At 32.4% G+C, this 14,685-nt stretch overlaps 2 protein-coding genes across 5 annotated transcripts in view; one reads left to right on the top strand and one right to left on the bottom strand.

Annotated features, from left to right (window-relative positions):
- The window catches only part of LOC132753830 (Na(+)/H(+) exchanger protein 7-like), a 28,654-nt gene extending 21,276 nt beyond the window's left edge, over nt 1-7,378 (top strand). For 3 of the 4 annotated variants that reach the window (XM_060744368.1, XM_060744367.1, XM_060744366.1), the window contains exons 15-22: nt 235-327; nt 1,202-1,270; nt 2,073-2,182; nt 3,299-3,361; nt 3,941-4,026; nt 4,389-4,492; nt 5,243-5,473; nt 5,890-7,378. In XM_060744368.1, coding sequence (XP_060600351.1) covers nt 235-327; nt 1,202-1,270; nt 2,073-2,182; nt 3,299-3,361; nt 3,941-4,026; nt 4,389-4,492; nt 5,243-5,473; nt 5,890-6,012 — 879 coding nt within the window. In that variant the 3' untranslated portion in view covers nt 6,013-7,378. The remainder of the gene's footprint in view (nt 1-234; nt 328-1,201; nt 1,271-2,072; nt 2,183-3,298; nt 3,362-3,940; nt 4,027-4,388; nt 4,493-5,242; nt 5,474-5,889) is intronic. The other variant, XM_060744369.1, reaches the window with a different exon arrangement.
- A 147-nt stretch (nt 7,379-7,525) lies between these two features.
- LOC132753831 (uncharacterized) lies at nt 7,526-12,752 on the bottom strand. Its single transcript, XM_060744370.1, has 2 exons — nt 12,595-12,752; nt 7,526-10,640 (listed from the first exon to the last, which is right to left on the bottom strand). Exon 2 carries the CDS (start codon nt 10,631-10,633, stop codon nt 9,404-9,406), a length of 1,230 nt encoding a protein of 409 aa, XP_060600353.1. The 5' UTR covers nt 10,634-10,640; nt 12,595-12,752; the 3' UTR covers nt 7,526-9,403.
- Between the last annotated feature and the right edge of the window lie 1,933 nt (nt 12,753-14,685).

Here is a 14,685-nt window from a genome sequence, read left to right as displayed (position 1 = left end):
CAATTAAACCTGACATGGTGATTATTAAACCAATATCTTTAAAATAAAAAAGAAAAAGAAAAAATCTTTAGAACATCACTATAGTCAGACGAAGAAAGACCACCAGTGTCCTTCCATGTATTACTTCGGGCACATAAGTAAAATAAAACATATCTTTATCTGTATAAAACTTTGTTTTAAAAATGACTGAATTTTGTAATGTATTGAATGGTGTTTGATATTTTTTATGTACAGGGTGGTACTATAAAATGGCTTGTGAAGAAACTACGTGTGAAACTTGCAGAAGGTGACCCGGAAATGAATCTCAATAGAGAGCTAGCATCCCATGTAAGAATCTTATATTTATGCATGTAAATGGTCGAACTAAGGGGCCATACACCGCTATTCATGAAATAGCAGAAAATGTGTCGTTATCACGTATATAATTACTTTTAAAACGTACATAGATTTTCAGTATATCAAAATACAACTATCGAGCTACCAGTCGTGCAATGTCTGAACGGATGTACAGGCCTGCCTAGCTCTGTACTTGTGGCAAAGGCTAATATTTCTTTCGGCTTTTCCAGGATAAGGACTATAAGTTGGTTGCTGAAAATGTGTTACGGTTTTGCTGAAACAACATATAATAGAATTGTTTATATAAGATAGCAAAGTGGTAAAATTAAGCACATTTAGGGTACCATAATTTTCTCCAGTCAACCAATCGGTTTCTCATTTAGGATTGGAAAAAAAGAAAGACGACAAATATGTTAATTAACAATGCATGTTTAAGTTTATTCATATTGACATTTTATTGAAATACAGAATGTCCAATGCATTCAAATAATATAATACTATTTACCGTATACATTAGACATTGGAATCTAATAGGTTTGGTCACATATATTGTATGAAGGAGTATAAACGGTTCTGAATATGGCTTCGTAGAATATTTTCAACACATATTTATTTGGCTTTCTTCCTAGGATGTATGTACAGAAGTTATCAGTTCCTTGCGAAAGTGAAGGCAACTTGTACAGGTAAAATGCTTTACAGCATGCCCAGGATGGCTAAACTGTGCTCTGGTAAATTCAATGAGCTTACTTCCGTCATTCGCAGTGAAAACTTCCGTGATCCAGAGTAAAAACTGCCACTGCCACCACCACTGGTCAGGTGTCTGTATTAACTATATTAATTTACAATAAAAACATTTTTATTACAGGTATTTGATTACATCCTAGCCGGTGTTGAACAAATTGTTGGTTATACAACAGGAGACCATCATATAAAAGTAATTAACCGTTTTCTTATTCTCATTATTCGTCTTATTCTCATCCATTTTCTTATTCTCATTAATTTTCTTATCCTCATCCGTTTATGATATTTTCCTCTGTTTAATACATGTATTTTTATTTTATGGAATATCGGGGAAAATCGACCAATTCAGAACAAAAATAACCGACGCAACGATTAAAACTTAAAAGTCCACCAAACTATCTTTTTACTGTTACCTTCATAGATTTATTAGTATGAGAACAAATCCCCTTTAATTCCAAAATGATAATTTTGTATGGGAAAGGGATGAACATTAAAATGCAAATAAGACTGAATAACATGAACTGTTGCTTTCTGTGGCTCCTTATTGCCGTCCGTTCTGTTCTGAACGGCGACATTGTCGATTTCTAGCCATATAACGCCTGTCATAAGCCAATCAAAATGGAATCAAAATTTAATACCGCATGATAACAAAATGGAGGACATTCTTACGAAGCTCGAAACCAGTGTGTAGGCTCCAAAGGGGTGAACAATTCACGGAAATTTCTCTTAAAAGAAAAGCATTAGCTTTATTGTTCAGGAAGGAGTCTATTACACGAAAAGAAAAATTGAGGACCCGGCTGAACGACAACTCGTAGGATGTTTTGAAAATTCGGGATCATGAGAAATGTACGGTTTACTGAGGAATCCGGATAAGTGGAGACCCGGTTTTGAGGGTTTCTGTTGTATATGCATACTTAAGCTGAATCTTGGCTTATGTATAACACTATGTAAGTATACCCATACATACTAACTGATTTAGATATTTATAATTGCAGAAGAAACTGGATAAACTGGATGATAAATTGATCAAACCAAAACTTCTTAAACATGCAACTAGAACAGAATTAAGTGATATATCAAGATGCTATGAGAAAGTTGTCATGAAGTGAGTATACATGCTTCATTATTACTCATCAAATATTTATTCTGTATTAACATTTGATGGTTAACTCACCTTTCACGAAAAAAATATTCATAAATAATTAAAAACTATTCTTGCATAAAAGTATACATAGGGACTGCGTTTCGAAGAAAGTCTTTTAATGTATCCTAAGTCATAGGACATAAAATCAACTTTAGGTCTAACATAAGACCGTTTCAATAAATGATTTTACATTAAGACTAAAATCAAATACAATGACAGACCATTTTATTTGCAATGTGTTATTGGTTATCTTTATTGCAATTCAAAATTTAAAACAGGAATCACTATTTAAGACGTTTTCTTTGATATGAAAATTGTATCAGTTTTGCAGACCTGGGACTTTCTATGAAACACAGATTTGGTAATTCCGCGTTTCGTGTAAAGAAACCGGTTTTGGCATGCTTTTCTCGTGCGAGTGCTATGTTATTTGACAGTTATTGTTTTGATAATGAAAAATACTTGGGTTGTCATTGCAATCAGCTATCGCTTATGGCGCCCTAAGTAATGTATATTAAAAATACGTGCTCGCATGATTTTTTTTCCGTAAATGGATGTTTTCTTCTCCGAAATGTATAGCTACATTACATGCAAGGTCATGTGTACATATTTGTTTACCATGGTTATTCATTACTATTAATAAACATTCGTTTCTAATCGTTTATTTTTACTACACTGTCTATGCTTATTAAAGCGCAACGCCCATAATTTTTTGGCCAACTTTTCATTCACATTCATTTGTACATCAATAGACTTATATTGTAGCAAATATTGAAAGTAGCAAATATTGAAATCGAAATCAACCTTCTTCTTAATCTTATTACTTTGAAAAGCTAATCCTTTCTTTTTTTAATAGCGCTTTACAAACTATATAAACATGTAACTTATTTAGCTTTAGATGACAAGATTACCTTTTTTACTTATAAAATAGGAAATAGGAGTCCGAACTCGTGTTAATATGTCTTTTTTTCTTTTTCTTTTTTTTCATTTGTGTTTTTCTTTTTGTGTGGGGTAGGGGTGTTGTTTTTTTGTTGTTGTTGGTAATTAACATTGATTTGTTGGTGTTTTTCATCTTTTCAGGGAGCATTATAAGAATTTGCATTGTTCTGGTGCCAAACTTCCAAAGGTCGATTCCGACATGCTGTAAGATTTCTTGGTTACTTGTAAAGTATTATTGTAGATAATAGAGATGTAATCGATATTGAATAAAGTATTATTGAAAGATTGTATATAATTTATCTATAGTTTAAAGGCACATTTAGTCTCAGAAATGAATACATTTTTCTTTCTGTACAAACCATGAATCGATAATATGTAAGATGCTTATCACTTGAAGAAAAATATCCTAAAATGTAAAGATTTTAATAATTTTTGTTAAAGCTATCAAATAGTAAAGAAAATAGTTTTTTGACTCCATTCAAAATACTTAATCATTATGATAACAATTTCGTTTAATTGTACGATTTGCCAAAATGCAAAAGATAGCCCAGCTTTATGTCTAAAGTGTTATGTTTGTTTTTTTTCTCAATCAATTTAATTAACTGCACGTGTGATCGGAAAATAACTTTTCTAAAAGTATATGTAACAACAAACGATATCTATATATATTTTTGTATACATGTATATAATAAGTATTGCTTTTAGCGAGTGGATAATATGACAATATAAAACAAAGGCCAATGTAAAAAGAAAGCCTTTAATTACAACATTTGAAACTTTCAGGCATAAACTGGAACATGTACTGAATCCGAACAGACAGAGTGACGACGATTTCTCCAGCAGTGGTACAGGAACCTGTGATAGCTACCGTACGTACTATTTATAGATTTACATATATTTTTCTATAATCACCTTATTCCTGATTTTAAAGAATTGGAGATTTGAGCAGAATGTCTTCAGAGCGGTACTATTTTTGTGAAAAATGAATATTTATTCTGTTGAGTAAAAGGAATATATATTTCTAGCTCTCTGATGAATATGAGTGCCTTGTCCGTTGTACTAGTTTTTCTGACTCCCTGGCATACATGTACTTCCTGTTGTGTAACTCTCTTAAATTACTGTAAAATACACCGGTTACTCGGTTACTTGTTACTTTTATCATTAGTACAGGTATTTGCAACAAATGTGTTTATTGTGTTCAACCATTTTTTTCCCAACTTATTATTTGCAGAGAGTTTAGTTTCTAGATTTGAAAAGCAGCTCGCTGAGGATAATCTTGCCTATGGTGATGACGTTCACAAGTTTTTCAAGTACACCCTGGAGAACGTTAAAGACGTAAGTATCTTTATTCAGCTTGTAGAAAATAAGGTATATAGACGTTTTACTACATGTATTTAAAATTAGTATAGGCCGTTTCCAGATTTTAGATTAGCAAAACCATGATAATAATAATATAGTGGCAATGTTATAGTTTTTAATATTTAGTGTGCAAATCAGTATCTTTTGCCTTTTTTATATATAGATATAATAAGTAGCATGTTACCGAATAGACTTGTTTGTATTTCGTCCACATAATGCAAGTTTAGTAAAAAATATACCAAAATTGAATTTATGGCGTTTGAAACAGTCATCAGGCGGAGTACCCGAGCCTTATTGCAACTATAGTGTGACCCCCTGCAGAGCGACCCTTTGTAGAGGAATTACCACTTTACAATTACAGGAACCTTTTATTTTTCAAACTAATGCTTCAAATACATTAGATTCATCCGGAGAAACACCTCTAAGCTAAACCAAAGTCATTATCCCCCGGCGGGTGTTGTGTTGCAAAGATTGTACTCCATGAGTGAGGGTGGTAGAGGGATGTGTCGAGAAAAGGCTCGTCCTAGGAAATTTCGTACACAGTACACAAAATAGTGCTGGGGCGGGTTGGGGTCGGGAAAAGGCTCGTCCTAGAAATTTTCGTATACCATGCATAAAACAGTGCAATTTTTGACGTATGAACCTTTTGATAATAATCATAATATACATTATTATGTAGAGGAGCTTAGCAAACTTTAGTATTTTAGTATTTAACTTTGCTTGTAGAATTTGCATGTTAAAATTCATGACAAAAATCTGGTGCACGATCACGACGAGCACACGATGACTCAATATCGTCGTCAACAAAGAAACAATGGTATCGCCGGCATGCGTCGGAGTCAGACATTTGATGTAGTAAGAGACTATTCTAGGCTACAACCAAGTCTTGAGAGGGTGTCTCCTAAAGACATTAAAGTACGAATAAATCAAGATAGTCAAGGCACAACTCCAAACAAGGTTGTCTTTCTTTTTAAACATGAAGAGTAATTTATAAGATATATATGTTCATGCTTACGTAACGTCGATGGTCGTACTCAGGTGTCCGTTCGTGCCTTAAGACAATGCACGGAGGGCACCTGCATGATGTCCTCCTCCGCCAATTAAGCGTGATAGTCGCCGTATGACGTCTACTGTGTTGGTGCGACGTAAACCTCAACTAAGAATATGTTCATGGTCTTTGATATTTTATATATATCTGCCGGAAAAGCAACTACACTAATGCAAATAACACTTGCTTAATGCTTAAATTGTTGTTAAAGGAAAATTGTTTTTCTATTGCACATTTTAATTTGTTTGTAACATTAATTAAGCATGACCACAACATTTTACTCCACTTAATTGATATAGAATTAAGTGTACATTGTATTTTCCAGAAAATATTGTCGACAGACGCCCATGTACACGATGAGCACGAGAGAGAGCGTGTAAATAAAGGCAGGACGATAAACGAGGAGGGCGTGGAAACTGAGACTGGAACTATAGTGTTCACATTATAATAATTTATGTTAAAATGACACTGGGAAAGCTGCAAAGAACTTTGGAAATACATGTATTGTTATAATATATGTCTCAAATGTACATTAATATATTGCTCACGTCAGAAGGAGAAAAGCACACGTGTCTTTCCGGAGAAGCTCGAAGTCCAGTGCTTACGAAAAACTTGAAGCTCGAAGTCCAGTGCTTACGAAAAACTTCTATATTTTTTTTAATCAATCTTGCTATTTTTAAAGGGATGCGCTCGTGATACCCCCATGAGCAATGTACAAGTGACAATCTTTTTATTGTCTTATTTATTCTATTGTGGTTATTCATTAGTGCTATTTTGAACTGTTAACAATGAACCTTCTGAATTTGGACAGTACCTTTACCAGCTTTGAATTTGGAACTTTCAGATCGAATTTTAAGATTTTTCAAAATTCAAATATTGAGTGACGACAATATGCAGTACGGTCATAGTTCTTTACAATCGCATCTTGTCGGCTCTTTCCGTCAAACTCGAGAAAGGAATAATCGCCGATGTGTTCCGATTGGGTTCTTTACTGGTGGCAAAGTTTAATAACTTCCGGTTTCGGGAGCAGTTTGAGCTTTAAAGGGACTCCACTGAGATTTTTTGACTTGGCGGATCTGGAAGAACTTTTTCTAGATTTGTGTACAATATGATGAAGGTCTTGACCAAAAAAATGTGTGTGCAAAATTTCAGATCATACGCTTTGACACCAAATCACACATTTTTTGCAATAATTTAATTTTTTTTTGTATATTTAAAATTTTAACTCACCGAAACAAAGTTCGGTTCAAATACTTTATGTCACACTACAAGAATTATTTATGGAAATAGAATCTGGTACTTCTTTAAGGCCCTGATTGGGGTATCCAAAACATGGTCTTTTACCTCCCAGCAGTAGATAAGATCTTACGTCAAAAATAGCAGGAAGATCAGCAGCAATCATTTATTTTTCATTTTATTTGTTTGATATATCTTTTGTTGATACTTCAATTGTTTTTCAAACTTGTTACCCAAGTCGGCGGTCTGTGAACAAGACAATTCTAACTACAATGTACCTTATTGTAATTTAGTAAAAAAAACGTTTAGGGACAGTTTGTGTGTACAAACGGTTTAATGTTATTTGTTACACACTAAAAGGTTTACTAACTTTAAAATTATCAACATATTATGTCCTGCTTATATAATTCTAGGTGATCTAGCTTGTTTCTTGAAAAACAAAGTTAAAACAAAAATATTTATCAATGGTCGGTGTTATCTATGCGTCGGAGTTATCTCCCCAACCAGTATATATTTCTTTATATCATATTTTGCTCATTGTTTTAGTTTAAAGTGTCCTGGTTGATGTTTTTTTTTTTTTTTAAAAAAAGGGTTTTAGACTTCTTCGCCTCGGCGGAGTTCCTTTAGCATGTTTATTTAAAAAGAAAAGAACAACAACAAAAACACAGGACCTGTGGCGTTGTGTTGTCTTTGTAAAGGACATGACAATAAAGAAAAAGGAAATAGAAGCATTGATATTATATGTGATGCGATGTTCCATGTAAAATTGTCTTAATTTTTATTGTGTAATTTTGATTATATTGTATTTTGCAAAGACAATGTGATAATGAAATACATAAAATTATTTCTTTTAGGAAATAATTATAAGCATGTAAAATTAAAAGATCCTACACAAAATGTGTAATGTTAGTGGTCATAATGAAGTACGTATATATACATCAAGAAACGCATTTTTTATCTAACTTATACATATATATGTGCTTTTAATTCTCTATACTTCGTCAAAACTAATACAATTAATCGTTTAAATATGGTTGGTATTTAATATAACAACAAGAGCACCGCTAGGCGGAGCATTATATACCCGAAAGTGATTTTTTTTAGTAAAGATGAAGCATTTGTAAGACTTTGGAATTAAATAAAGTAGTACCTCCTTCAAATAACAATCCTCCTATATGAATATTGTGGTCCAAATGGAACTTAAGTTATTCCCCGGAAACTCTTTTCAGTTTTAAGGTAATAGTGACCTTGACCTTGTGACCCCAACATCAATAGGGGTCTTCTACCTATCAAAAAACGAAGCGGGGAACCAATTTTTGTAGTGCGTTTTCGCTGTTTAATACTAACTGATCCCTTTCGGTGCAGACGTAAAAATCACCTCATGGAAAAGATCCGATCTAACATCTTGATACTCTGCCTTGAAAAAAGCTGTTACTAGCTCTATATATAACAACAACGAACATGTTCTCTCTTGCACAATGAGCAACTGTCATTTTTATTTTTTAAATCAACTCATTTTTGAAGATCTTTCAGAAAAAGTATGCATGTGGCATACTGTATGCGGCGGATTTTGAGATATTTTGCCTCAAACTTGGCCTTTTTACTATACGTTATATATTGGGGGAATATTTGGTAGTCATTAACCTCCACATGATCGGATTAGTTTTCGTAGTATCAGATTTGTGAACACCGGTCAGGGAGCGGTTATTATTTTAACATTTTTACCAGTTATTCCCCGTTGATTAAAAGGGCCAATTCTAGCGCTTTAAAATAACCTTATTAATTTTGAATTATACTTCGAAACTCTTAGTGTGCTATGCAAACTGCTGTTTCGAATACATGATACACAATGTCAGCATGGGACTAAAATTACCATGATGTTTGTAAAATAAATACTGAAACACTGTAAGAATAAAATGTGTGTCAAATTAATTTTAGAAAGCAAATTCAAATAAGGGAACAATATTTGAAAGCCAGCAAATTAAATATCTAATTATAGTTTGCATGTTTACAGCCTTAGAACTGAAGTGTAAATTGAATATTCGCATATTTCAATAAGAATTCGAGTTACGTCAGCAAGTACAACATCTTAATATTGCATAATGATTACAACGTATTAATAATAATGTCTTCATATTAATAATAATGTTTTCATAATAATAATAATGTCTTCCTATCAATAAGAATGTCTTCAAAATAATAAGAATGTCTTCATATTAATTACAATGTATTCATATTAATTAGAGTGGCGGATAATCCCTTCCATAAAACTGTCCTTTCTTTAAAGTTTTACGTGTACTGTAGGCCTACTTGAGAAGGGTTTTTTTTCTTTTATTCTTTAAGCAAGTGATGATATCTACCAGTTATAAACATAAAATAAGCTGTGTTTTATTTAGAAAACAAAACACTAATCCATTTATACGGTTATGATCTGTGAAATCTAATCCTTCTGTATCCAGAATATTCTTCGCAAAATATATGCACGACCGTGCAATACCATTTGTACGGAGTCGCAAAAGCGATAAACAATGATTATAATGAATTATAAAGATCAATGGGTATCACAGAAATAGATTAGCTGGTCAAACTTTGTTTCAATAGTGCTACCTAGCATGGTCTTTGTTGTTATTGTCGTTGTTACCATGGTTACAGTTGTTATTAATACTATGTCGAATAGCTTCATCGTAACTGGGAGGCGCATCGGAAAAGCCTGCAGAACTTGTTGCTTGTACTTCGTCGTAACTTGGAGGGCTTAATTGCAAGTGGAAGTTCGGATTTGTAAATGCATTAGTACTACCGTCTTCATTACCAGAAACAGTGAATATTCTTGATTCCCGTCTTTCCCTTTCTCTGTTACGTTTACGCGCAAATTTCAATATAACACACGTGAATAAAGAGCCAATAAGAAACGGTAACACACCGAATATTAGAATATACATATATACTCTTGGTTTGCACATGCTTATAACAGATATATCGGCCATCTCCTCATTGTCTGGCACGTAGTAAACAATGGTCTCCTTAGATTCAGGGGCTAAAGACACTGTGCATTCCCTAGAAGCTAAACACTTTATCGTTGACACATTTGGAAAAATGCCGTAGTACTTCCTTTGTAACATAAAGTCAACGTTGATATTAGTTAATTGCTCGTTGCTTAGTAACGAATTATAGAAAAGCAAGTAATATTGCGCTGATTCAGTTGCTGTAATTTCTATAACTGTTGGACTATACATGTCTGACGTACACTCATTCACAACACGGGAACCATCATAACTTTTCCTATCAGATCCGGCTATCCATTTGTCTAGTTTATCCTTTCCAACAATTTTATAAAGATATGCACGACCACATACATGTACACGAGCAGTCATTGTTGACCCCTTTAAAAGATAGAAACCCCAGTACTGGTATTCATCCAAATTATTCAAAGAAGTTGAAACTCTATGATATTTTACTTCGGATAACTTCTTTATTTTAGGCGTTTTAAAGAATTTTATTATATTTACAGGCGCGGAAGATTTAACCGTCACTGTTTCACAAAAGGATGCGGAGACCATGTCGATTTTTCTCATGTCTCCAGGAGACGCGGTCAGTTCGTTCCTATAGTGATACTTCGCAACTAGACCACCAGAAACGCATGCGCAAATTATTACGTAAAACCATGTCAATGTAATTCTGGTTCTCGTTTTCATCTTTGTAAGGCATAGTAAAAAGCAGACGATATAACATGGGGCACACAATGCTCTTCCGTCGTGTCCAGCTCCATCTCGCCGTCGGCTACCATGGTTACGCTGCCGAATACGCAAATCGATGTCGTCTTCACTGGAGAGCATTATCAATCTGAAATAATAAAAAAAACTAGAACTGTATCCAAAGGACACGGATGCCCCCACTGTGCAGATGTGCTCGTAAACAAGAGCATGCATATCTGTATGTAAGATTTTTATGTGGAACTTTTTCATTCCACTGTTTCATTTCTGTACATATACCTCAAATGATCTACAGGTAACCTTATGTACATGTAAATTAAATTGCAAATGTAAAATTTATATGTTCAATTATTTATATCGTATATAGTGAAAAAATCAACAAAGGGCCATAATTCTGTTAAATTTGGTCACAGCAAAATTCCTTCCTTTACTACCATCTACACATTAAAGCTGTTCATCCCTGGAAGTTAAGCAAAATCTGCCATCCGGTTTAAGAGGAGTTGCGTTCACAAAATTTCTATATTGTATATAGTGAAAAAATCAACAAAGGGCCATAATCTTTTAAATTTGGTCGCAGCGAAAATTCCTTCCTTTTCTACCATCTACACATTAAGGTTGTTCATCCCTGTAAGTTTAAGCAAAATCTGCCAACGAACTAACTAACTTACTACCTAACTAGTAAACGCCTTATTATGTCATAATAAGTAAAAAATTAACCGACAAATTGCTAAATGTGTGGCACTAAATTAAAACAAAGAAGAAAATAAATATTTCTTGAGACATATATCATAATGAATTTAAAAATTGTCATTTCTAGATTTTATAGCTTTTTATAACGGCAAAACAATAAATGTTGCATTTTAAACAGAATTATCACCGAAAACTATAATCATACAGTGTTGCTTAGGTAATAAATACTGTCATGGATGCAATTGTCACCGCCTCCTAACTACCACCAATGAATAATGAGATTGTACATGTATAAAAAAACAAGAAGTACCTTTATAAAGATATTTGGCCGAAGTAAAACAGGTTAACATGCAAAATTATATGTTATTTCTAAGTTTTAAATACAAAAAGAAATGTTAGCAATGTTTGCATAACAATATCATAATAACTATTTCTTGTAGCTAAGAAAAACCCATTTGTAAACATTGAAATTAAATTATAACATATTGATATTGATTATTTTTCAAAGTAGGACAACTTCTATTTAAGGTGTCCCTTTTACTTTTTTTAAGTTTGACTTTATAAATTTTGTTATCATGTACAAGTTAATCTAAAAGTTGAAGAACTATCCTCATTCCTGTACAATTTATTTTAGAACTATCCTTTACATTTTTTTACAGTGGCAAAACTATCACTTACATTTTATCTTAGAGCTATCCTTAATATTTCATTTTAGAATGGTTCGAACTATCATTTACATTTTATTTTAGAATGGTTAGAACTGTCCTTTACATTTTATTTAAGATTGACCAATGAGATTCACCGTTTTCAGATTATGATTTTTAAATTACCAATGAAATTTTTTCTTATATTCAGCCCTTCCCTTTTAATTTTACAGGAAGTCAAACTTATGACAGACGGACTTTGTCCGAAAAAGGCAGCATGACACTTCTTCACCGCTGATGAAGATATGAACACAGGACCAGCAAGTGCTCTAATATTCTGGCCCATATGGTTAATTCCTGTCGCAAGTTTAAAATAGAAACATGCTGGATCAATATACATTAACCTGCCAAACTCTATAAACTTTGCACTATAGACTACAAGTATATTTATCTGAAAGCCTGGTGAATGAGTCGTGTGTAAGAAATATTATCTAAAATGTTAAACATTAATAACCCTTACTTCATCAAATATCTTAAACAGTCTGTTTATCTTTTAATCTAGGCAAAACCATTAATCAATTTTAGGAGAAAAAAATTAAAATAATTAATTGAATAGCGAAGAGTGCAGACCATGTTCAAACTGGACGGACAAGTCGGCTGACCATGATCTGCGCTGGTCGCATGCCGACAATAGACTTAAATTTAAGGAAATTAAATGTAAGTAAATTGATCGATATAATTGTATAATACCTTTTTGTTTAATATTCCTCATTTGTAAACATTTTTTTCTTCTAAATAACTATTACTATTCCAATATTTTCAAATGAGATCGTAACAAAATTATATTGAAGTAGGTCACATTCAAAGTTAGTGTTCGTCGAGTGTCAACAATCCACACATTTTTATCAGTAGCGTCGTGATAACACAAGGGCGATCAAAGTATTTCAATTCATATCAGGACCAAAAAAAATCATAAGGACTCGTGCATCTGCAAGTAGATACTTTATGTATAGGTCCGTGTTGATGAAATTAATATTAACGTGATAGTTGTTGCAGATTTTTAAAAAAAACTACACGTACCTACAGAATTTAAAATGGAACTGTCCTATTAGTCAAAATATAATTTCAACCACTTAAGACGAACAATGTAGTATATATATATAGTTTATTTAAAGCAGCATTAAATAAATTTTATAAAAGATAGAAATAGTAACATTCCTTAAATAAAAGGCGTTTCTTAGCGACATATTTTGTTGTTCAGATGATGAAACTATATTTTATTCTCATCCAGTACATGTACCTTTTATACAAATACACATTCAATAAAACTTAAAATACATGTAAATGGTCATGCTTATAAAGACTTTTAGGACAAAAATATAACTTACCCTGCTAGATTATTAACTCCGTAAACATCGTTGTTGTGTGTCAATTGAATATTTCTTAGTGGCACATTAAGTTTAAATCATATCAAGTTCGGTTTATAGCATTAAATGACATCATCTTATTTATTTCAATATTTGTGATATAACAATTGCAAATTTATATTTATACTAAACGTGTTAAACAAGGGTCTTTCAAATCTGAAAGACCTTGCTTAAACTATACTGATCAACGGAAAAAACTGCTGCAAGGCGTTTTGGAAAAACTGTATCTTTTACCAAAAATAAGATAATCTACATTATACATGTGTATATATATATAGTCAAAAAATATATATTCTAACAAACTTTGGTAATTTAAAGACACTATACAAGAATGACTTAAACAAACTATTTCATTAAAGGGCAAATATACAGATGGCAAGACGTGGATGCCGTTTGAACATTAGAAAGTGGGGTGTAAACCCGTGCTTTAATGAAGAAATACGCTGTTTTACAAATCATAACAATCTACTTTAAGATAAACACATTTTGAACGTTCTTCATGGGATGAACTGTATATATGTATCACATGTAATATCATATTTATCTACATCCGTGATGTCACTATAGTGTATACCTGTCACCAACTGTATTTACATGAAATATATCAATAATAGTTATCACCAGATGACGTTTGAAATAGGACAATTTTGAAATAATGTTATCATATACATTATTTAACTTAAATGATTATATAAACACACAAAATAGTCAAACAGTAATACATATATTGCTGAACGTTGGAAATGACTACATTGTAAATAATTATGAATAATGAATAGTTAACGCGTCGAAGTCTGTTCCCTACCTACTATTCTGTGAGTGTTAAATAACGTAGAAACAGGGGCAGGTAATCCAGAATAGGAACGAATTTGAGAATGCGACTAAAATACATTTCGTAAAATTGAACTATGAATAATTTCCGGTAATCTGCCCATTAAATACATGTAATATTCAAAAGGCATGGTGTTATTGTGTATTATAAAGGTGCATAGATCTACTTAAAAATGCAATTGTCTATATTTTTACATAAAAATGAGAACATCCAAGCTTTAGGGCCTTAAAGTCTAGTTAATCTTTTAAGAAAATCTATGTACATTTTAAATGCATTTTCCCGTACTGTACACAATTTAAAATTCTCGTTTCTGCTGATCATGTCTGAAAAAAAGCTTTCTGTACTTAAAGGTTGTGGGGTTATTAAACAATTAATTAAAATGATATAAAATGGTACATGCATTTTTCTCATAGATATTTAAAGTTTCACTTCTTTGGCTGTTGAAATTCAATTTATATTTGCCAAATGTGTACAGTATCGTTACAATAATTTTGATGAACACGAGAAGTAGAAGAAGTAGTTGGGTCTATGTAGTGTAAAATAACTTTTTTATTTCCTTTAATTGTTAAAAAAAGTCATGAA

The sequence above is a fragment of the Ruditapes philippinarum genome, unplaced genomic scaffold, assembly GCF_026571515.1.
Source record: "Ruditapes philippinarum isolate M1 unplaced genomic scaffold, ASM2657151v2 ctg836_1_1_1_1, whole genome shotgun sequence".
NCBI classification, from domain to species: Eukaryota; Metazoa; Mollusca; class Bivalvia; order Venerida; family Veneridae; genus Ruditapes; species Ruditapes philippinarum.
This window is presented reverse-complemented; position numbering and strand designations above follow the sequence as displayed.

What these genes read in the sequence shown, in the direction of transcription:
- LOC132753831 (XM_060744370.1), bottom strand. Translation starts at nt 10,633, where the DNA reads ATGCTCTCCAGTGAAGACGACATCGATTTGCGTATTCGGCAGCGTAAC.